The following is a 23,927-nucleotide window of genomic DNA, read 5'->3' on the forward strand; positions in this document are numbered from 1 at the left end:
TTTCGGCAAAATGACGCATTTGCGGCGTATTGCAGTTAACGCTAGTGTGAAACTAGCCTAAAGCGGCTCTGTCCCGCACCTCCCCCCTGCTCTCGCCTTCTGTCCCGGGGTTATTTTGGCTTTCTCTTAAAGGGAACCTGTCACCCCGTTTTTTCCGTATGAGATAAAAATACTGTTAAATAGGGCCTGAGCTGTGCATTGCAATAGTGTATTTTGTGGACCCCGATTCCCCACCTATGCTGCCGAAATACGTTACCAAAGTAGTCGTTTTCGCCTGTCAATCAGGCTGGTCTGGTCAGATGGGCGTGGTGTCTTCCCCCAGATCTTGCTTAGTTTTCCGTTGGTGGCGTAGTGGTGTGCGCATGCCCAAGGTCCCGAATCCACTGCACAGGGGAGTGAAAATAGCGTGATGTGCGACATTTCATTGGTGATCGGTGGGGGCGGCCATCTTCCTTTGGCCGCGCGTGCGCAGAAGCGGCGCTCTGCTGGCCGCGGCTTCAGGAAAATGGCCGCAGGATGCCGCGCGTGCCTAGATGGAGATCGCGGCGGCCATTTTCCTGAAGCAGAGATGCGACACCTCGTACACACCCGACTCCGCTCCGTACACCCCCGACTCCGCTCCGTACACCTCGTACACACACGGCTCCGCTCCGTACACCTCGTACACACACGGCTCCGCTCCGTACACCTCGTACACACACGGCTCCGCTCCGTACACCTCATGCACACATGGCTCCGCTCCGTACACCTCATGCACACCCGGCTCCGCTCCGTACACCTCATGCACACCCGGCTCCGCTCCGTACACCTCATGCACACCCGGCTCCGCTCCGTACACCTCATGCACACCCAGCTCTGCTCCGTACACCTCATGCACACACTGCTCCGCTCCGTACACCTCATGCACACCCGGCTCTGCTCCGTACACCTCATACACACACTGCTCTGCTACATCCACCCAAACCCCTCCTGACCTCACACAAAAGCTTACCCTCCTCCAGCATGATGACAAACAGCACTGCACTACTGTCCTGCACTACACGGAAGCCCTTGATCATGTGACTCCAACTCCTCCCCTCCTGTGACCTCATCACAGGTCCTGTGCGCACAGAGCAGTGGCAGCTATAGTAGTGGTGTGCGGCTCTCTGCGGTGGAGGGGCTCTGCTGCGGGTCAAGTGCAGTCCCACCCGTGATCGCGAGTGCACGCGCAGCAGGGCCTGTAAGGAAGAATTATTTAAAGGGCCGGCGGCCCATTTTGTAGCTTAGAGTTCTTAGGAGCCCGCCCAGTCTGCTGGACTGGGTGGGCCCCTAAGCACTGCGGGCCCCGTCGCAATTGCGACCCCTGCGACCGCGGTAGTTACGCCCCTGCTCTTTGTGTTTTAGAGTATGAGCAGTGTAAATCGATTTGTTACTATGCAGCGAGCATTCAAAAGACAGTGTGAAAGTGACCCATTTGGTCACCAGAGCATTCTGCGGTGGTATAGACAATGTAAGGACACAGGATGCTTGTGGAAACCTAAAAGTCCCGGACCACCGAAGGTTCTAGAGACCTTTGCAAAAAGCCCACAGAAATAAACACGTTGAGCAAGTCGTGAACTTGGCATTCCTCAGCCGACTGAAAGAAAAGAGATCATATCGCATACAACTATTGCAACATTTGCGGCCAGCCGATCCGGGCATCTGATACAAACGCTGTGCACTTTTTCAGGCAGCATTGGAAGATGACAAATTCTTTTCTCGGCTAGTGTAAAGTGATGAGGCAACCTTCCACTTAAAGGGGTTGTGCCACGAAGAAAAGTATATTTTATTCAACTGATCTTGGAATAAAAATAAACTCCACAATTGGATGTGTTTAAACAAAAATAAGATGTTCCTGTGCGGAGATAATCTTATAAATGTGCCCCTGCTGTGTACTGTGTAATGGCTATGTCTGACCATGCAGAGACGTGGTCTGATCATACCACAGCTCCTGGCCAAGGGAGGAAGATAAAAAGTATACGGACAGGGCAGGATGGGATCACAGCTGATTCTTTCGGTGAGGTAAAACATTTCACTGGCTGTTTTTAAAAAAGGTATTTTACCTCAAATAAAGAATCAGCTGTGATTCCCTGCTGTAAGGTCTGTATACTCTTTTGCTTCCCCCCTGCCCAGGAGCTGTGTATGATGAGACCATGTTCCTGCAGGTCAGACACAGCCATTACACAGCAGCACATTAATAAAATTACTAGATGGTGGCCCGATTCTAACGCATACTAGAATATGTATTTATTGCCAACGTAGTGTATAGCAGCCACGCAGTATATAACACTGCCCACGCAGTATATAACACTGCCCACGCAGTATATAACACTGCCCACGCAGTATATAACACTGCCCACGCAGTATATAACACTGCCCACGCAGTATATAACACTGCCCACGCAGTATATAACACTGCCCACGCAGTATATAACACTGCCCACGCAGTATATAACACTGCCCACGCAGTATATAACACTGCCCACGCAGTATATAACACTGCCCACGCAGTATATAACACTGCCCACGCAGTATATAACACTGCCCACGCAGTATATAACACTGCCCACGCAGTATATAACACTGCCCACGCAGTATATAACACTGCCCACGCAGTATATAACACTGCCCACGCAGTATATAACACTGCCCACGCAGTATATAACACTGCCCACGCAGTATATAACACTGCCCACGCAGTATATAACACTGCCCACGCAGTATATAACACTGCCCACGCAGTATATAACACTGCCCACGCAGTATATAGCAGTGTGGGCACCATATCCCTGTTAAAAAAAAAAAAATAATTAAAATAAAAAATAGTTATATACTCACCTGCCGGCGTCCAGCGAAGCTGTGTCAATGTGCGCGCGGCTGCCGCCAGCTTCCGTTCCCAGGATGCATTGCGAAATTACCCAGATGACTTAGCGGTCTCGCGAGTCTGTTAATGCTGTCATTAACCCTGTGTCAGCGCTGACTGGAGGGGAGTATGGAGCAGGCGCCGGGCACTGACTGGACGGAAATATAGAGTTATATACTGCGTGGGCAGTGTTATATACTGCGTGGGCAGTGTTATATACTGCGTGGGCAGTGTTATATACTGCGTGGGCAGTGTTATATACTGCGTGGGCAGTGTTATATACTGCGTGGCTGCTATACACTACGTTGGCACTGTACTACTTTGAAACCCAATGAATCTTTTATAATCGCCCTGTATATGACACCTATCAACTGATTACAATTCCTATGTATTTCTATAGTGAAAATCTTGGTCTGTTGAGCTCCACCTGCTGCTAAGCTTTACACGAGGACCCAAATAACAACATTGTAGATCTTCAGCAGATGCTCAACTGTCATAATAACCCACCAACCCCTCGCCACACAAGTGTCATGTCGCCCTCATGGAACACTCGTGACATTGCTGGAATGGTGCCGCTGTGGGAGGGGAGTATCCACCTGGATTTCATTTTAATTGAGGTCCTGATTTGATTAAGTTGGGGATGCCCAGTGGTGGGAAAACCTATTTAATGTTTCTTGTTTCAAAGGATCAAACTACTGATAATTTTAAGCTGTCGGGGATGCTTGCTAAGCACATACACGGTATGTGCATGAAAATGGTAGGAAATGCTGGTTTTGATGAGTGTTGGTAGAAGGGATATATGTGAATAGACCCCCCATTTCTATGTTGCAGCATAAAGTGGGATAAGCAAGTTTGTGTGCAACTCCCAGTAATTACATACTGAATACACCACCTACATAGTATTGCATGAAGATGATTTGTAGTCCAGTAATAGAAGTGACCATTTCATTACACCTCACAATTTCTATTAAATTATTATTATTATTATTATTATTATTATTCATTTTTATAGCACCATTTATTCCATGAGCAATACAAGGCACACACAGGTACAGGAGAAGACCCTGCCCACGAGGGCTCACAGTCTGCAGGGGATGGGTGAGGATACACTAGAAGAGGGTAGGGCAGGTTGTGCGGCGGTTCAGTAGGTTCAGGATCACTGCAGGCTGTAGGCTTGTCGGAAGAGGTGAGTCTTCAAGTTCCTTTTGAAGGATTTCGTGGTAGGTGAGAGTCTGATGTGTTGGGGTAGAGAGTAAGGCCATGTTCACACGCTGCGGGTTCCTCTGCGGGTTAATCCCGCAGCGGAATTGAAAATCTGCAGGGCAAAACCGCTGTGGTTATCCCTGCAGATTTATCGCGGTTTGTTCCGCGGTTTCCGCTGCGGGATTACTGCTGTACTATTGATGCTGCATATGCAGCAATATGCAGCATCAATAGTAATGTAAAAAATAATAAAAATTGGCTATACTCACCCTCTGACGTCGCGATCTCCCCGGCGCTGCAAGCGGCTGTGCCGACAAGGACCTTCGTGACGTCACGGTCATGTGACCGCGGCGTCATCACGGTCATGTGACCGCGACGTCACCACAGGTCCTGTTCGGCACAGCAACTGAGACCGGACGCCGCGGGCAGCGCTGAGAGGTGAGTATAGCTTCATTTTTTATTTTAATTCTTTTTTTTACACTATTTTATGGTTCCCAGGGCCTGGAGGAGAGTCTCCTCTCCTCCACCCCGGGTACCACCCGCACATTATCCGCTTACTTCCCGCAACGTGGGCACAGCCCCATGCGGGAAGTAAGCGGTTCAATGCATTCCTATGGGTGCAGAATCGCAGCGATTCTGCACAAAGAAGTGACATGCTGCAGGTTGTAAACAGCTGCGTTTCTGCGCGGTTTTTCCCGCAGCATGTGCACTGCGGTTTGCGGTTTCCATAGGGTTTACATGTTAATGTAAACGCTATGGAAACTGCTGCGGACCCGCAGCATCAAAATCGCGGCGGTTCCGCGGTAAAAACCGCAGCGTGTGAACATGGCCTAAAGGCCCCGTCACACATAGCGATTTACCAACGATCACGACCAGCGATACGACCTGGCCGTGATCGTTGGTAAGTCGCTGTGTGGTCGCTGGGGAGCTGTCACACAGACAGCTCTCTCCAGCGACCAACGATCAGGGGAACAACTTCGGCATCGTTGAAACTGTCTTCAACGATGCCGAAGTCCCCCTGCAGCACCCGGGTAACCAGGGTAAACATCGGGTTACTAAGCGCAGGGCCGCGCTTAGTAACCCGATGTTTACCCTGGTTACCAAAAAAACAAACAGTACATACTCACCACATCTGATGTCCGTCAGGTCCCTTGCCGTCTGCTTCCTGCTCTGACTGACTGCCGCCGTACAGTGAGAGCACAGCACAGCAGTGACGTCACCGCTGCGCTCTGCTCTCACTGTACGGCGGCACTCAGTCAGAGCAGGAAGCAGACGGCAAGGGACCTGACGGACATCAGATGGTGAGTATGTACTGTTTGTTATTTTTTACATTTACGCTGGTAACCAGGGTAAACATCGGGTTACTAAGCGTGGCCCTGTGCTTAGTAACCCGATGTTTACCCTGGTTACCAGTGAAGACATCGCTGGATCGGTGTCACACACACCGATTCAGCGATGTCAGCGGGACCTCAACGACCAAAAAAAGGTCCAGGCCATTCCGACACGACCAGCGATCTCGCAGCAGGGGCCTGGTCGCTGGTACGTGTCACACATAGCGAGATCGCTACTGAGGTCGCTGTTGCGTCACAAAACTTGTGACTCAGCAGCGATCTCGCTAGCGATCTCGCTATGTGTGACGGGGCCTTTACAGAATATGGGGGAAGCACGGGGAAATCTTGTATGCAATTGTGGGAAGAAGGAAGAGATAAGAGGGGAGCAGAGAAGGAGATCTTGAGAGTATTGAAGGTTGCGTTTGGGTAAGTAATGGGAGACCATGTCACAGATGTATGGAGGAGACTGGTTGTGGATGGCTTTGTATGTCATAGTTATGGTTTTGAACTGGAGCCTCTGGACAATAGGAAGTCAGGGAAAGGCTTGGCAGAGCGGAAAGGCTGGGGAATAACGGGGGGACAGGTGGATTAGTCGGGCAGCAGTGTTTAGGATATATTGGAGTGATGCAAGAGTGTTAGAGGGGAGGCCAGAAAGTAGGAGGTTGCAATAGTCAAGGCGGAAATGTGGAACGTGGACGAGCGATTTATAATAAATACAGTTGGTATTATAGGGTTTGTCCATTACTTTGGTATTGATGATTTATCCTTCATCATTATATGATCTGTGGGGGCTCACCACCCGACACTCTCACCTGTCAGCTGTTATTCGCACTGGTGGCGGCCGGATGTGAGCGGTGTACAGGGCGGAACACCACAGCTGTGCTCAATATGTAATGGCTATGGCTCGGCTCCTATTCGATTTGTTCCTGTTCATTGCCTAGTGATCAATCAATAAAATGCTTGTTTGTGGTGGTTGGCACAAAATATCTTTTGGTGCCACCACATCCCCTTTTGTAAAGAGGAAACCAGGAACTGTCATTCATACAAAACCCTCACATCTATAATGTATATGTTCAAAAGAGTAGAAATAATGCCCTGGGGATTTATTTAATTATTTTGGTGTAATCACAAGAATTCTATATAAGACTAGCCAGATTGTTCATGATATGCATGATGCATTGGAAGCGTGGTCCAGAACTTGCATATGGATAACATCCATAGTGAGATCAATTGTAGTACTCTGCATCAGCCACCAATATAAGCTCTGTAGATTTTTTTTTTTTTTGTTCAGCTGCCAGAGCAGATATCGACTCGTCCATGGGGGTGTGGGACCACCACCAACGTAAGCTCCTTAGATTGTTTGTTTCTATGCAGCTGCAGCTAGAGCAGATATCAAATGGTTAACGGGGAGATCTGACCACCACCAAGGTTTGCTCTAAAGATTTTCAATACAGCTGCTGCCAGAGCAGATGTCGGGTGATCACAGGGGTGTCGGACCACCACCAACGTAAGCCCTGTAGATTTTCTATACAGCTGCTGTCAGAGAAAATATTAGCTGGTTGATGGAAATGTCGGACTACCACCAATCTCATATTGATGACCCAAGTCCTTTAAGGTCATCTGAAAGCATATTATCAGAGGGGGTAGTTCGAATATTTGGAGACCAGTGGTAAACATTACCTTCCCCAAATATGATGCTATAAAAAAATAGGGGAAAGCTCTCACATCTCAATAGGCTAGGTGATGTGTGACTATAAGGCTTTCCTCACAGTTTTAGTAGTTTTAGCTGTATCATTTGGACAATATCTCTAGAAGTCTTACAGCTGTTGCAGTTTCCTTTTACTTCAGGCATATATGTGTTTTGCTGCCTCATGCCTTTTATTGAATTTGTGTTAGTTATGACTAATGCCACATTGTTTGTTTCCTCATAGAGACCAAAGTTTGCTCATTGCAGAAGCTGGAAATGACAGGGCTCTCAAAAATAACCTTACCTCCTCTGCGTGTACGGGTCATGCACAAATCCAGACTTCGCTACTTCGGCAAACCTGAGCAGAGGACAGATTACCCTTACCAAGTAAGAAAAGGCCTTCAGTAGATATTGAGATACAGACTGTTGGCCTATAATTTGTCAGACACAATACACAAGTATATGCCATCACTATGATCAGTGGGATTCCAACCTCTAGAGCCCACCAAGCTTTGCATCCTCTTCATTCCCTGGATCGGTGGGGGTCCCAGAGCTGGGTCCCTTATGAATTGTAAAGTATAGGCATATTCTAACAATATGCCATTACATTATTAGTTGGCTTTAACTCTACAAAGCACAACCGACATATATCATTAACGCTGTAATTTAGAGAAACACAATACCAACGCCTACACAGATCACTTGGTTACAGTTTTGTTTTTTTTTAAAGTCAAATTTACGCAAACTTTTTAAATGCCGCTGTCAATCTCCAACAGAGCATTTAACCCTTCATGACACATGAAGTACATTTACGTCATATGATATGTCTCTGCTTTTGATACAGACTAGCACGCCGAGCCCGCTTCTTTCCCAGCAGATGATTGCTGATTTAATCAGCCATCATGTGCCTTTAAAAGTCACCAGTGAAGCTGAGCTCTGCCCACTGCTGTTAACCTGTAAAATCGTCAAGGGACTAAGACATGTGAATCCAGTGTGGCATCCATTTGGATGCCCTTTAACTCCCCCCTACAATGCAGTTTGTGTGCTAATGGATTCCCATAGCTGCCAACTGAAATATTCCGATAGCTGGGCTTTGTCAACCATTATTTTCACTATATGCTGCACATTCATGTACCCTATAGGGGCGGGAAAAAAAATTGACCAAAAAAAATAATACAATTTTTCAAAATGTAATATATATTCTACAGACACTAAAGTAGGCTACCTGTTTTCAGTCAAGAATAAATAATTAGCATATTTGATATGTGCCCTGCTTGCAAAACTTCGATGATAAAATATTTAACTGCAAGAATTTAAAAAAAAAAAAAAATTGATGTTTGTTGGTCACTGCACCTTCCCTAAAAAATGTACCCCTAAATGGTGCTAATTAATAAAAATGCAGCTCGCTTCCCAAAATAAACAGCCATCACACATCTATCAGCAGGAAAGTAAAAAAAAGGCACGTCTCCGAAAATGAAAAAACAAACCATTGTTTTATTTTTTTCCTTCCAAAGCTCAGGTTTTTTTTTTTTGGTTTTTTTAAGTTTTTTTCTTTTAAGAAGTATTAAAAAGAATGTTTATCGCTGTGATCGTACAGACTTGGAGATACCATTGTTGTTTTTTTTACTGCAGTTTGCATGCTCTAAAAAAAAAACCCCTAAAAACAATGATTCAATTGCTTTTTTATTTTTTTTTTTGTTTTTCCCCCCTGTACATTATATGATAAAATGAACTGTCATGCAAAACTACAAATCTTCCCCCAAAATATAAGCCCTCATATGCCTGTCGATGGAAATATAAAAAAGATAGTGCTCCTGTAAAAAGGGGAGGAAAAAAACAAAAACACAAAAATGAGAATTTGGTCATGAAGTGGTTAAAATGAATGCATAGGCAGAATTTGTTTTTGTTTTACTACTCACATGAGAGTAGATGTACTGTTTTTAATGAGCATTTCCTTGTTTCCAGGCTTACTTTGAGGTTGCCGATCACTCTGGTATGATGTCTCTTGTACTTTGGAATTCCCTCTGTCCAGAATGGTACAACACTCTCCAGGTGAACAATGTAGTCTTGCTACAACAGTATGCTGTGAAGAAGAGTTACGTCTCTAGAACACTCCCAACTCCAGGGAATTCGCAGGTGAAGAGACTGCCTTCCCTTGGTAAAGTATTTCTGCCGTGTTTTTGGTATGGCTCGGTTGAATATGTCAATGTAAGGGGGAACTGCGACAACGAAGTTGCTTCCCAATGCGTAAAGTGAACTTGTTACCTCATCCGAGAGCATCATAATTGAAAGAGACCCTGAATCCAACTATGTATCACTTAGATTACTTGGTGTGGCAGTTATGACACAGAATTTTTTTTAAATTTAGCAATACAGCAGAATTGAAAAAGCTGCCCCTGCCCAGACCAGGCTCTGCCTTTACATTGTCTACAGACAGTGAGCTGCTTATGACATGGAGGGGCAGAGTCAGACTAGCATGCACACGTTGATGTAGTCCAGCCGATGATAATCATTAGGTGATAAAACCTTTTGTGTAAGTAAACGGCACACAGCCTGACAAGTGAGACATCTTTTAGTTCAGTGTCTTAATCCCTACCTCATGTTGACCTCTGATTACTTAGTAAAAACCTGCTGACAGATTCCTTTTAATGACATTTTCTATGACTCTGTATAGGTGCGTAAGGATTACAGCTCACCCAGTCTTATTATTTCACAAAGTCTCTTATCCTTGGTTTCACTTGAGATATAGGCTCCTATGGACATTAAACATGACACAGTAAGGACCACAGAAGGCGACCTATAGACCTATAGGTCAACTACAACTAGGTCAACTACACAGACAAAAAATCTTTTTTTCTCAGTCCCGAGTTCCTACAAAAGTTGTTTCAATAAAGTTGCTCATCTTCATTTTTGAGTTATCAGTAATGTAACCCCTCCCTTGACGGAGGCCCTGTATGGACACTGTCTGGCCGCTCTACTGGCAATATTCATTGTTTTCAGATATGGTTTAAAAAAAAAAAAGAAATAGCGTCGTCATTTTGTAAGTCTCAAAACGTTTTTCTTGAGGGTTTTAATTTTTGTGTAGTTAAGAATTGTTTTTGATAACAATTGACTTTTTACTGTTTTTATTTCTTTATTTTTTGTTTGGAGGTTTTTGTATTTAATTTTCTTTTCCGCGTTAAGATATTGACCATACTGGCTAATTACTTATATATTTTGACTAATTAGACTCTCGTAAATTAAAAAAATGCTAATTATTTTTATTTGTTTTAGTTGTCTTAATTCTAAAGGGGATTGATTCAAATTGTAAATATTTTATTTGTTAACTTTTTTCCTTATTTTGCAAACTTTATTTTTTCACTTTTTTTTTTCTTTAGCCCACTTAGGGGGCTAAATTTGCAGTCCCTTGTTTTATATACTGCATTTATATATTCTAGTTTATCACAGTATATAATCTTAATAATATTCTCCTATGAATTCCACCTGTGGCTGGACTTCAAAAAAAGTCTGAGTAATGTACAGGTACGTCACTGGATGGGAAGGAGTTAAAATGTTCATTTTAATTGGTAGGAAAAATTTAAACTCTTCCTGGTAATGTACATGTGTTATTTCCTGAACCGAAACTGGAAGTTATAGCCTACATTATATTTTACATCTCATTTCAAAGCAGCTACCAGAAGTGGGCAAGCAGCAGACATGATCTCCCACAGCCGGACTTAGCCCTAAGGCTATGTGCACACGCTGCGGATTTTGCTGCGGATCCGCAGCGTTTCCGCAGGTGTGGGTCCGCAGCAGTTTCACATGAGTTTACAGTACAATGTAAACCTATGGGAAACGCAATCTCCAGTGCACATGCTGCGGAAAAAAACGCGCGGAAAAGCAGCGATTTACATTCCACAGCATGTCAATTCTTTGTGCGGAATCTGCAGCGGTTTTACACCTGCTCCATAATAGAAAACTGCAGGTGTAAAACCGCAGTGGAATCCGCACAAAAACCGCGGTAAATCCGCAGGAAAAAAGCAGTGCTTTTGCCCTGCGGATTTATCAAAATCAGTGGGGAAAAATCCGCACACCATTCCGCAGCGTGTGCACATACCCTAAATGTATAGACTTGCCTATTGTTTACATCATGTTGTTGTGTAATATGTTTTGCTTTTGTTTTTTACTTTTTTTTTTGTTTGTTTGTTTGTTTTTTTTCATGTATTCCTTTTAAGCTGTATTAAAATAAACTTGCTAATCTTGCATTTTTCAAAGTGGCCACTGCACTGGGACTTTTTTTTTTTTTTTTTTACTCCTGCTTCCAGTCTTTTTAGGAAGTGTTTTCAGCAGGCTCCATATCAGCAGAGGCAGGATTGCAGTGACAGGTAACACCTCTATACACAGCTGATAAAGCAGGATCTACCAGTCGCCTTGTTCCGCCTTCTTGCACCGTGACCTTTGCACAGGCTCATTAATATGCTTCAGTACAAAAGATAGGGTCTGAGTCAGTCTGTTGTTGCTAATGTACTTGTTACTTCCTGAAAAGAAAAGTTAAAGGGGTTGTCCACTACTAGGACAGCACCTTGTTAATCTGTGTTTGGCACCAATTAAATAATAAAGCCTATACTCGCCTACTGTTTCGGCGTAGTTCCAGCAATGTCTGAACTCTCGTTCCAGGGGCACTAATGCGGTTATTATGGCATGTGAGCCTGGTGTCCAATCAGTGCCGGCGTCACGGGTCTCCTACTTTGTATGAATTAAACATGAAGAGGAGGTCCGGGCTGCCGCTGATCTGACTTCCTCTTCATGTTCAATATGTACGAAGGTGGAGACAGTGACCCCAGCGCTGATTGGGCTCATGTGTTATAACTACCGCACGCGAGTGCTGACACCGCTGGAACTGCCCCGGCAAGGAAGGAGAGTATAACATTTTTATTTTATTTTATAGGGGACAAGCATGGGGATGAGAAGGAGTTGTCCTAGTACTGGACAATTTCTTGAAAACCTATAAAAAAAAAAAACATAGCCAGTGTGAAAGCTGCAAGATTTTCAATTTTTTGGCACACTAAAACCTGATTTTAAACAATGGGTCATTTGCTGGAGACACCTTCCTTTTCAAAGGGGTTTTCTGGGCAGGCAAGTCTAGTCAGCAGTGCACTTGATTACGTATATGTGCTCTTGACAACTCCAGAAGCTGCGAGCTGAGCAGAATAATGCTTGTAAAGCGCTGTGGAATGATTGGCGCTATATAAGTGAGTAAAATAATAAATCCAAACCGTGTGTATGTTATATATTGTACACTGCATGGCTACAGTGCTTGCAGAAAATTGGCCTTTTCAATTTGATTTTATGGGTCTATTTCTGGGATGTAAAATTTTTTCCTCTTTATCGTACCCCAACATTCACGATAAAAATATTGAATACCAGATCCCAAATACAAGCCACTTGACTTTACAGGTATATGTGATTTCGGTGTTATATTAATATATATATGTGTGTATGTGTATATATATATATATATATATATATATATATATATATATATATATATATATATATATATATATATATATATATATATATATATATACACACTAGATGGCAGCCCGATTCTAAAGAATCGGGAGTCTAGAATCCATATATACTTTATTTATTCAAATGTAAGAATAATACAATTAATAAATAATAGTAAGAAAGAACAAAAAATGGCTGCACTCACCAGCTCTTGACAATTCTTGACAGTACGGCACATTTCTGATTGGTCGCTCGCGGCAGGCGGCAACCAATCAGAAAAGTGCCGCGCACCACGAAGGCATATATCTTTGTCCACCCTGAGCGGGTGTAGGACGCTGGTGACGTCACTTATCTCCGGACATTATCTCCGGACAAAGCCACGGAAGTTGGCACAAATTGCCGGAAGTAGTATTCTAGGCAATTATATATTAGATTTTAATGTTATCAGTGTTTACCTTTGAACGTTTATATTGTATTGTCCTGTCACCAGCCATGTGTACAATTATCGGCCGAAAGCCTCTCTGGAACCAATAATCACCCCATGTAAAGGTATCTTTATAAGTTAAAGATTCAGAATACTATGACTTTTATCATATCCTGAACAGTCAAGTTTTTTTATGAACCGTTAAGGTTTTCTGGTTGAAGTAAAAAAAACTCTGAGTGTTTACAGTTTGAAACCATAAAATGTTGAAAAATTATGTCATTCTTGAGTATATCACTCAATGGTGCTCATAAACGTGTCAAATTTGATCTATAATATACTTTAATATACGTTACTTTAATCTTTAATATACTTAAGAACAGGGCCCCAGACATCACACAGGGGGTCTGAAACACCGCACAGTGGTCCAAAATATCGCTGTGCTCTGCCTGGGGCCCCATATGCTGCCTGGGGCCCCATATGCTGCCTGGGGCCCCATATGCTGCCTGGGGCCCCTGTGCTCTGCCTGGGGCCCCTGTGCTCTGCCTGGGGCCCCATATGCTGCCTGGGGCCCCTGTGCACTGCCTGGGGCCCCATATGCTGCCTGGGGCCCCTGTGCTCTGCCTGGGGCCCCATAGGCTGCCTGGGGCCCCTGTGCTCTACCTGGGACCACTGTGCTCTGCCTGGGGCCCCATATGCTGCCTGGGGCCCCATATGCTGCCTGGGGCCCCTGTGCTCTGCCTGGGGCCCCTGTGCTCTGCCTGGGGCCCCATGTTCTGCCTGGGGCCACTGTGCTCTGCCTGGGGCCCCATAGGCTGCCTGGGGCCCCTGTGCTCTGCCTGGGACCACTGTGCTCTGCCTGGGGCCCCATATGCTGCCTGGGGCCCCTGTGCTCTGCCTGGGGCCCCTGTGCTCTGCCTGGGGCCCCTGTGCTCTGCCTGGGGCCCCATGTTCTGCCTGGGGCCCCTGTGCTCTGCCTGGGGCCACTGTGCTCTGCCTGGGGCCCCATAAGCTGCCTGGGGCCCCTGTGCTCTGCCTGGGACCACTGTGCTCTGCCTGGGGCCCCATATGCTGCCTGGGGCCCCTGTGCTCTGCCTGGGGCCACTGTGCTCTGCCTGGGTGTAGGACACTGGTGACGTCACTTATCTCCGGACATTAGCTCCGGACATTAGCTCCGGACATTAGCTCCGGACATTAGCTCCGGACATTAGCTCCGGACAATAGCTCCGGACAAAGCCACGGAAGTTGGCACAAATTGCAGGAAGTAGTATTCTAGGCAATTATATATTAGATATATCTAATATATAAAGCTGAATGTGTGTATGTATGTATGTATGTCTGTCCGGGATTGGCATCTGAACCGTCGCAGCTACAGCCACAAAATTTTGCACAGTCACACGTCTGGACCCTGAGAGCATCATAGGCTATGTTGTGAGGTGAAATTTTAACCCCGCGCTTTCCAATTCACCAAACAATTTTGCCCCTATCTACATAATGGGGGAAAAAGTGAAAGGAAAAGTGTTGGAGGTGTCGCAGCTACAGGCACAAAATTTTGCACAGTCACACGTCTGTACCCCGAGAGCGTCAAAGCTATGTTGTGAGGTGAAATTTTAACCCCGCGCTTTCCAATTCACCAAACAATTTTGCCCCTATCTACATAATGGGGAAAAAATGAAAGGAAAAGTGTTGGAGGCAAATTAACAGCTGCCAAGGGGGACTTAAAGAATGACAGCGATGGCGCCAAAGAGTATATACTGTACAGTTGCTAAGGTGGGGCCCCAACATGGGATAATCACCACACCACCACGGGGATATGAACACACACACAAAATGCGCCACACACTACCACGTGCTCGAACACATATACCACCCTCAGCGCACATTTCACCACACATACACCAACCTCGCCACACAAAAGTCGCCGCTCAAAACTCGCCACGCGCAAAACTCTCCACATGCAAAACTCGCCACACGTGCAAAACTCACCTCATGGAAAACTCGCCACATGCAAAACTTGCACACGCGGAAAAATTGCCACATGCACAAAAGTTGCAACACATGCAAAAGTTGCCTCACACAAAACTTGCACATACTCAAAAGGCACCACACATAAAACTCGCCACGCGCAAAACTCGCCATGTGCAAAACTTGCTGCACACAACTTGCTACACTAACCTGTCACATGCAACTCGACACACAAAAAGTTGCTACACGCATGTCGCCACACGAAACTCATCTCACAAAAGTCGCTACATGCATGTTGCCACACGCAACTCAACACACACAACTTGACACACGAAACTCGCCCTAAAACACACACAAGTCTGGTATTATCCTTCAAAAATAAAAATCTGATTAATAAGGCAGACAAACTACAAGAGCAACAAATGTACCATATAGGAATCCCGCAGCTGTCAGTCACATGACCAGTCTATTATGTGTATGTGTGAGCTAATATATACTGCCAGGGGGTGGGCTTACTGTTGGCTGGGGATTTATCAGGCTGCCAATTTAGCTTACAAATACTGAGGTAAAAATACTGACCAAATAACGTGTGAACGAGGGCTAATACAGGAGGAGATGACATACAGATATATACTATATACAGGAGGAGATGACACACAGGTATATGCTATTTACAGGGGAGATGACACACAGATATATACTATATACAGGAGAGGTGACACACAGGTATATACTATATAGAGGAGGAGATGACATACAGGTACATACTACATACAGGAGGAGATGACACACAGGTATATACTATATACAGGAGCAGATTACCTACAGGTATATAGTATATACAGGAGGAGATGACATACAGGTATATGCTATATACAGGAGGAGATGACACACAGATATATACTATATATAGGTGAGATGACACACAGGTATATACTATATACAGGAGATTACATACAGGTATATCTAATATATAAAGCTGAATGTGTGTATGTATGTATGTGTGTATGTCCGGGATTGGCATCTGCACCGTCGCAGCTACAGCCACAAAATTTTGCACAGTCACACTGTTGAGGGAGGATTTAAAGTGATCCTTCACGGTTAACCCAGTGATTTCCAAATTAATATATAAGGTGTTGCCGGCAACTGAAAATGACCAGACGGAGACGTGTGTCTCTGTATGGGGGATCGAGCAGATCTCTGGCCCCCGTTTATTCTGTATGACTTTATCATAGTCATAGAAATTACACTTCAACCAATCAGCATAAGAACACGCTCACGGTTCTTAGCCTATAAGAATGCAGGACTTCAACCAATCAGCATAAGAACATGCTCACAGTTCTTAGCCTATAAGAATGCAGGAACAATCTGTGCGTCAAAGTTTTGTAGAACAATACACCCTCAGTCTCATGTTCTACCGAGGTTGCAACAATCAAGGTCTCATCAAAATTTCATAACAGCTGTAACCTTTAGCCTACTAACAAAATTTATATCAAAACAACAAAATGGAGTCGAAAAGCACAAAATGGAGATTCTTTCTTAATTTCTTCCTTCACAACACGTCTGGACCCCGAGAGCATCATAGGCTATGTTGTGAGGTGAAATTTTAACCCCGTGCGTTCCAATTCACCAAACAATTTTGCCCCTATCTACATAATGGGGGAAAAAGTGAAGGGAAAAGTGTTGGAGGAAAATTGACAGCTGCCAGATGTGAAGAATGGGGACTTAAAGAATGAGAGCGATGGCGCTAAAGAGTATATACCGTACAGTTGCTAAGGTGGGGCCCCGACATGGGATACTCACCACACACGGGGATATGAACACAAAATGCACCACACACTACCACGTGCTTGAACACATATACGACCCTCAGCACACATTTCACCACACACACACCAACCTCGCCACATAAAAGTCGAAACACAAAAGTCCCCACTCAAAACTCGTCACGCGCAAAACTCGCTACATGCAAAACTCGCCATATGCATAACTAGGCTCACGCAAAACTCGCCACATGTGCAAAACTCACCTCATGGAAAACTTACCTCATGCAAAACTTGCACACACAGAAAAATTGCCACATGTACAAAAGTTGCACCACATGCAAAAGTTGCCTCACACAAAACTTGCACATACTCAAAACACACCACACATAAAACTCGCCACGCGCAAAACTCGCCATGCACAAATCTTGCTGCACACAACTTGCTACACTAACCTGTCACATGCAACTCGACACACAAAATGTTGCTACACGCATGTCGCCACACGAAACTCATCTCACAAAAGTCGCTACATGCATGTTGCCACACGCAACTCAACACACACAACTTGACACACGAAACTCATCTCACAAAAGTCGCTACATGCATGTTGCCACACGCAACACACACAACTTGACACATGAAACTCGCCCTAAAACACACACAAGTCTGGTATTGTCCTTCAAAAATAAAAATCTGATTAATAAGCTGACAAACTACAAGAGCAACAAATGTACCATATAGGAAATACGGCAGCTGTCAGTCACATGACCTGTCTATTATGTGTGAGCTAATATATACTGCCAGGGGGGAGGGCTTCCTGTTGGCTGGGGATTTATCAGGCTGCCAATAGCAACCAATCACAGCTCAGCTTCTATTTTGCTACAGTTAATTAATCTGAGCTCTGATTGGTTAATATAGGCAACAAAGACAGTCTCAGTATAACAAAGCCAATATATGTTGTGAAATTCTTGTATTAGCTTAGTTTTTGCCTTTTAATAATTACATTTCCATCTATTTGTTTTGTTGTTTTTGTGTGCAGAATAAATTTTTGTTAACACGTTCTATTTTGCTAATAGCAGTCATTAACCCGGGCGAAGCCGGGTAGTACAGCTAGTGTATGTATATGTATGTATGTATGTATATATATATGTATGTATTTTTTTACCCTTCGCCACGACAGCACCCCACATGAGAGAGAGGGATCCGCCCCATAGGAACAGGAAACCTACAGAATAAAAGGAGGCGGTCCCCTCTCCTCCTCAGTTTAGGTTTCCTGTTCCTACAGGGACCCAGCTTACCTACAGATGAAGAGGATCCCTGGGCCATGCACCCGCCTGCGTCGGTATCTGAGGGAACGGCAGGGGCTGCGGTTCCAGAAGCAGCGGCGGGGGAGCCCCTGCTTGCAGCCTCCCCCCTCGTCTGGCCAAGCATCCACGGTCCGGGTCCGGTCACCGTGGGTCCGCCCGGCACCATGAGGACGCGCGCGCTGCTGCGGCCGGCTTAATATCCCTAGCCGCCGCATGGTGAGTGAGAGCGGCGCGTCTAACCCGGAAGTCGCTGGAGCACTTCCGGGTTGGTCCGGGGAGGCAGGAGAATGGGCGGCAGATTCAAAAATGCAGCGCTAGCGTCGGGCCGGTGTGTGTAAGATGGCTTCACCGGCCGACGATGCGCACTTGCCCGCAGTGCAACAGCGTTCTCCTAGCAAGGAGAGAAGCGCTAGGAGCAGCACAAAGAGTGGTGGTCGACCTCCAGAGAAGGGTTCTACCACCAAACGAAATCCGCCTCCAGAACCGGTACCTGTCAGCTTCACTGGGTGAGTTTTTGAAAGAGTCTCTTCCTATATGCTGATATATGTTCCTCCTGTATCTTTCCTCTAGACTAAGAAAAGGACACAAGTTCAAGCACAAGGAATGTGCTTTATGTACGCAGCCCCTCCCGGATGATTATGTTAAAAAACTGTGTTCGGAGTGTATCATGCAAACCTTACGGCAGGAAAACATAATGACTCCATCAGATGTCAGAGCCATAATCCGGGAAGAAATGCAGGGGTTGGCGCAGACAAGTACCACCAGTACCCGTCAGCTTAGTAGGTCCAAATCTCCAGTCAGTTCACAGTCAGAGGATGTATGTATATCCTCAGGTGAAGCGGAATCCCAGCCGAGCTCATCCGAGACTGAAGGGGGACTTTGTCTTCCCAACAGCAGTGTGGACAATTTAATAAAATCTGTCAGAAGCACGATGGGGTGCTCAGATGAGAAAGAAAGTAAATCGGCTCAGGACATCATGTTCGCGGGGTTAGGACAGAGGAAACGTAGGTCCTTCCCCGTCATAAAAACTATTAAAGAAATAGTAAAAAAAGAGTGGGATAAGCAAAATAGAGGTTTTCTACCATCATCCTCTAAAAGACGCTATCCCTTCAGCGACGAGGAGCTAAATACCTGGTCAAAGGTGCCGAAGGTTGATGCCGCTGTAGCCTCCACAACCAAACAGTCGGTCTTACCGGTGGAGGATTCAGGAGTCCTGACAGACCTGCTGGACCGTAAAGCGGAAGCTTTACTAAAAAGGTCGTGGGAAGCCAACACGGGGGCGTTCAGGCCCGCCATATCTAGTACCTGCACTGCGAGGTCACTACTAGTGTGGATGGAGCAACTGGAGGAACAGATTAGAGGTAGAACTTCGAGAGTCAATCCTGCCGAAATTCCCTCTAATCAAAGAAGCAGTAGCATTCCTGGCTGATGCCTCTGTGGATTCGCTACGCCTAGCAGCCAGGTCAGCCGGCCTAGTGAACACAGCCCGGCGAGCACTCTGGCTAAAGAACTGGAAAGGGGACGCACAGGCCAAAGCAAAACTTTGTGCGATCCCCTGCCAGGGTGAGTTCCTTTTTGGAAAAGCGCTGGATGAACTCCTGAGTAAAGCAGGAGAAAGGAAAAAAGGCTTCCCTAACCAGTATCTTCCATCCTACAGGAGAGCCTTCAGAAGACGTCCCTTTACCAGGAACAAGCCGTTCGAACAAAGGGAGCGATGGGAGTCGAAGGACCCGAAGCAAAAAGGTGCCTTTTTTAGCGGGTCCCATAACCCGAAACGCAAATACCGCTAACCAGGAGGTGGGCGGCAGATTAAAATTCTTCCTCCCCAGATGGGAACAAATAACATCCAGCCAGTGGATTCTGGACATTGTACAATACGGCCTAAAATTGGAATTTGACCGAATCCCTTGGGATTCCTTTATAGTAACATCTCCAAAAGGTCAAGACCAACAAAGGGCTCTGGAATCAGAGATCCTATCTCTTCTGTCTAAAAAAGTCCTGATAGAAGTTCCCCAGGATCAAGAAGGGAAGGGGTTCTATTCCCCTTTATTCTTGATCAATAAGCCTGATGGTTCATTTAGAACCATCATAAATCTCAAAAGATTAAACGCCTTCCTGCGTAATCATACCTTCAAAATGGAATCCATTAGTTCAACCATAAAACTCTTGTTTCCTAGGTGTGTCATGGCCGGAATAGACTTAAAGGATGCCTATTATCATCTTCCCATACATGCCGAACATCAAAAGTATCTAAGGGTAGCAGTCACCCTGGAAGGACAGGTTCGTCACTTTCAGTATGTTGCAATGCCATTTGGGCTTTCTATGGCTCCCCGCATCTTCACTAAGGTGATATTAGAAGTGATGGCTCATCTACGTCAACGAGATACCTTGATAATACCCTACCTAGATGACTTTCTAGTGGTGGGAAACTCTATGCTTCAGTGTAAAACCCGTCTATCTAATACGATCTCGTCCCTACAGGAGTTAGGTTGGATCGTCAACTTCGAAAAATCCCGGCTGAATCCAGAAACTGTCCAGACATTTCTAGGAATCCAGCTAGACTCCGTAAGTCAGAGATGCTTCCTCCCCCAGGCAAAGAAACTGACTATACAATCAAGGGTATCAGACGCAATACGCAACCCCTACATGACATTAAGGAAGGGCATGTCTTTACTGGGGTCATTATCATCATGTATCCCTGCTGTACCATGGGCACAATTTCATACTCGTCAATTACAGTATGAGGTATTGTCGGCTCAGGGAAAAGACGGACATCTAGAAAGCAGAATAACTCTTTCCAAAGATGTCTTAGAATCACTATCCTGGTGGCTAGACATGGACCACCTCTCAGAGGGTGTACCATGGATAATAGACCCGTCTAAAATAATTACCACCGACGCCAGCCCTATTGGGTGGGGAGCACATATGAAAGACAGTCTGGCCCAAGATACTTGGGACCAGGCAGAATTGTCATATTCCTCCAATTGGAAGGAGTTAAAAGCGGTAGAATATGCCTTAAATCACTTTCTCCCGCAGATTCAAGGAGCAAATGTAAGAATTTACTCGGACAATTCCACCACAGTGGCATATGTGAACCGTCAGGGTGGTACAAGGTCAGGAAGTCTAATGACCATAGCTGCAGACATCTTCCAGCTGGCAGAGACTCATCTAACATCCCTAACAGCCCTGCACATCAGAGGTGTAGAGAACATCAGGGCAGACTACCTCAGCCGAAACGAGTTACGTCAAGGGGAATGGACCTTAAACAGATCCATACTCAGTATGATAACAGAATCATGGGGGATACCACAAATCGACCTATTTGCCACAAAAGACAACCGGCAAGTAAGAAGGTTCGCTTCCCTGAACGCCATGGATCACCCAGATATGTTGGACTCTCTCCACCATCCTTGGAGGTTCCAGCTGGCATACGCCTTTCCTCCGATGTCTCTGATTCCTCTAGTGATCAGAAAAATCAGGAGGGAACAAGCAAGAGTGATCCTCATTGCACCATTCTGGCCGAAAAGACCATGGTTCTCTTGTCTCCAGACCATGTGCCTATGCGATCCATGGATTCTCCCATCAGACAAGAAGCTGCTGTCCCAAGGCCCCTTTTTCCACCCGCAAGTGAAAGGTCTTCACTTGACGGCGTGGAATTTGAGAGGCAACTACTAAGATCAAGAGGGTTCTCAGCAGAACTAGTAAACACCCTCTTATTGAGCAGGAAAAGATCTACCACCCTGATATATAGTAGGGTATGGAATAAATTCTTAGACTTTTACACGGTACCGTTCACTAAGCAAGTTCCAGTCACACCTATTCTAGAGTTCTTGCAAAAAGGCCGAGAGTTGGGGTTATCTGTAAACACCTTAAGAATTCAGGTCTCGGCATTAGGAGCCCTATATGGATGCAATATAGCAGCTAATAGGTGGATCTCCAGATTCATAAAATCTTGTGAACGTAGTAAACCGGTCCATATTCCCCGTCTACCTCTGTGGGATTTAAATCTAGTGCTAGAGGCCTTAACCAGCTCCCCATTTGAGCCACTAGATTCAATACCTTTAAAAATCCTGACATATAAAGTAGCCCTCTTGGTAGCCCTAACCTCAGCTAGACGGGTTAGCGACATCCAGGCCCTATCAGTAGACCCACCCTTCTTACTGATATTCCATGATCGGATAGTCCTAAAACCAGACCCCTCATACCTCCCTAAGGTAGCGTCCACCTACCACAGGTCCCAAGAGATATTTCTCCCTTCCTTTTTTGATTCACCTGTAACTCCAGAACAGCATAAATTCCACACCTTAGATGTCAGAAGAGCCATCCTGACCTATATAGAAAGGTGTCAGACATGGAGGGAGAGTAGGGCTCTGTTTATCTCCTTTCAGGGCCACAAGAAAGGACATGGGGTCACGAGAGCTACCATATCTCGATGGATTAGAGATGCTATCTGCTTGGCCTATACATCAAAAGGCGAGATTCCTCCAGCGGGTATTAAAGCGCACTCAACACGAGCCATGGCTTCCTCCTGGGCGGAACAAGCAGATGTACCGATCCATTTAATATGTAAGGCCGCAACTTGGTCTACACCTTCTACCTTTTACAACCATTATAGACTTGATCTATCTACATCTTCTGATCTAACCTTTGGTAGAGCTGTTCTTAATACAGTAATCCCACCCAAATAATGAATCTCTGAAAATCTCTCATGTGGGGTGCTGTCGTGGCGAAGGGTAAAAAGCCGGATTACTCACCGGTAATGCTCTTTTAATGAGTCCACGACAGCACCCATTTACTACCCTCCCTAAGTTATGCACAGCTCTTTTAAATTCACAAATAATGGTTGTATAGAGTTTAAGATATTTATGTTGCTGAATAAGAATTAATACTAAAGCTTTTGCGGTTCCCTTTTTGTACTCTGTAAACTAAACTGAGGAGGAGAGGGGACCGCCTCCTTTTATTCTGTAGGTTTCCTGTTCCTATGGGGCGGATCCCTCTCTCTCATGTGGGGTGCTGTCGTGGACTCATTAAAAGAGCATTACCGGTGAGTAATCCGGCTTATTTTTTTTACGAAAATGCAAAAAAAAAAAAACTTTGCGATTCAAGAAGACATGCTTAGTTGTAAATCCATGAGCAGCATCTTGTTGCAATGATAGGTCCACACTACGTTGCTATTTCATAGTGTTCAGACATGCAATACTCTGCTAATCCTGAGCTTCTCCCATCCGCTGCTCATGAACTATCGGCTGTTGACAAGTAGATAGAATTTGTTTCTGTTTCTCTGCATGAACTAAGCAAATTACTTGTCAAAGACTGATGGATGAGTCAAGGACCTTATTACAAGGAAGGGGCTGTGGCTGCAAACCGCCAGGGTGAGACGCCTCACTATGTGGCTATTATGATCTATCGCCTAAAACCGGCTGAAATCCTATTTTCTGCTATTTAAACCACATTTCTGAGCCGTCTTGCCTTCTATCATTGGATCATTTATTAATGAAAACCGAACATGTGCTTTCCAGACCTGCCTTAATAAGCGCTCCTATCTGTTACTTCTCTTTATTTTCTCCATATTTCATCTTTTCAGATGATACTGTGAGGTTGTCTGAGTCTGGCTCTTTCTAACCTGCCTGTAATGGCGGATACTTCCTTATTAAATATTCCCTAATCCATCTGCAATACCTTTCTGCTGTTACCTGAACACGCCACCCTCCATAATCTAATAAACCTGTCTAGAGAAACAAGGCTGTGACGGCAGCCCAACGCATTCAGCTCCTATCTCTAGTATTTGTCTCCCCATGCAATTATGATTTATAATGGGGAGAAGGAAGAAAATAACTTTGTGTACATATTCATTCATTCATCTTTGCTCGTTG

General features: G+C 45.2%; 1 protein-coding gene across 4 annotated transcripts in view; it reads left to right on the forward strand.

Moving 5' to 3' along the window:
• The window catches only part of RADX (RPA1 related single stranded DNA binding protein, X-linked), a 69,915-nt gene that overhangs the window by 10,026 nt on the left and 35,962 nt on the right, over positions 1-23,927 (forward strand). For all 4 annotated transcript variants that reach the window (XM_077285208.1, XM_077285209.1, XM_077285210.1 and 1 more), the window contains exons 2-3: positions 7,347-7,489; positions 9,068-9,260. In XM_077285208.1, the coding sequence (XP_077141323.1) occupies positions 7,347-7,489; positions 9,068-9,260 (336 nt within the window). The remainder of the gene's footprint in view (positions 1-7,346; positions 7,490-9,067; positions 9,261-23,927) is intronic.

Source organism: Ranitomeya variabilis, chromosome 2 (assembly GCF_051348905.1).
Source record: "Ranitomeya variabilis isolate aRanVar5 chromosome 2, aRanVar5.hap1, whole genome shotgun sequence".
NCBI classification, from domain to species: domain Eukaryota; kingdom Metazoa; phylum Chordata; class Amphibia; order Anura; family Dendrobatidae; genus Ranitomeya; species Ranitomeya variabilis.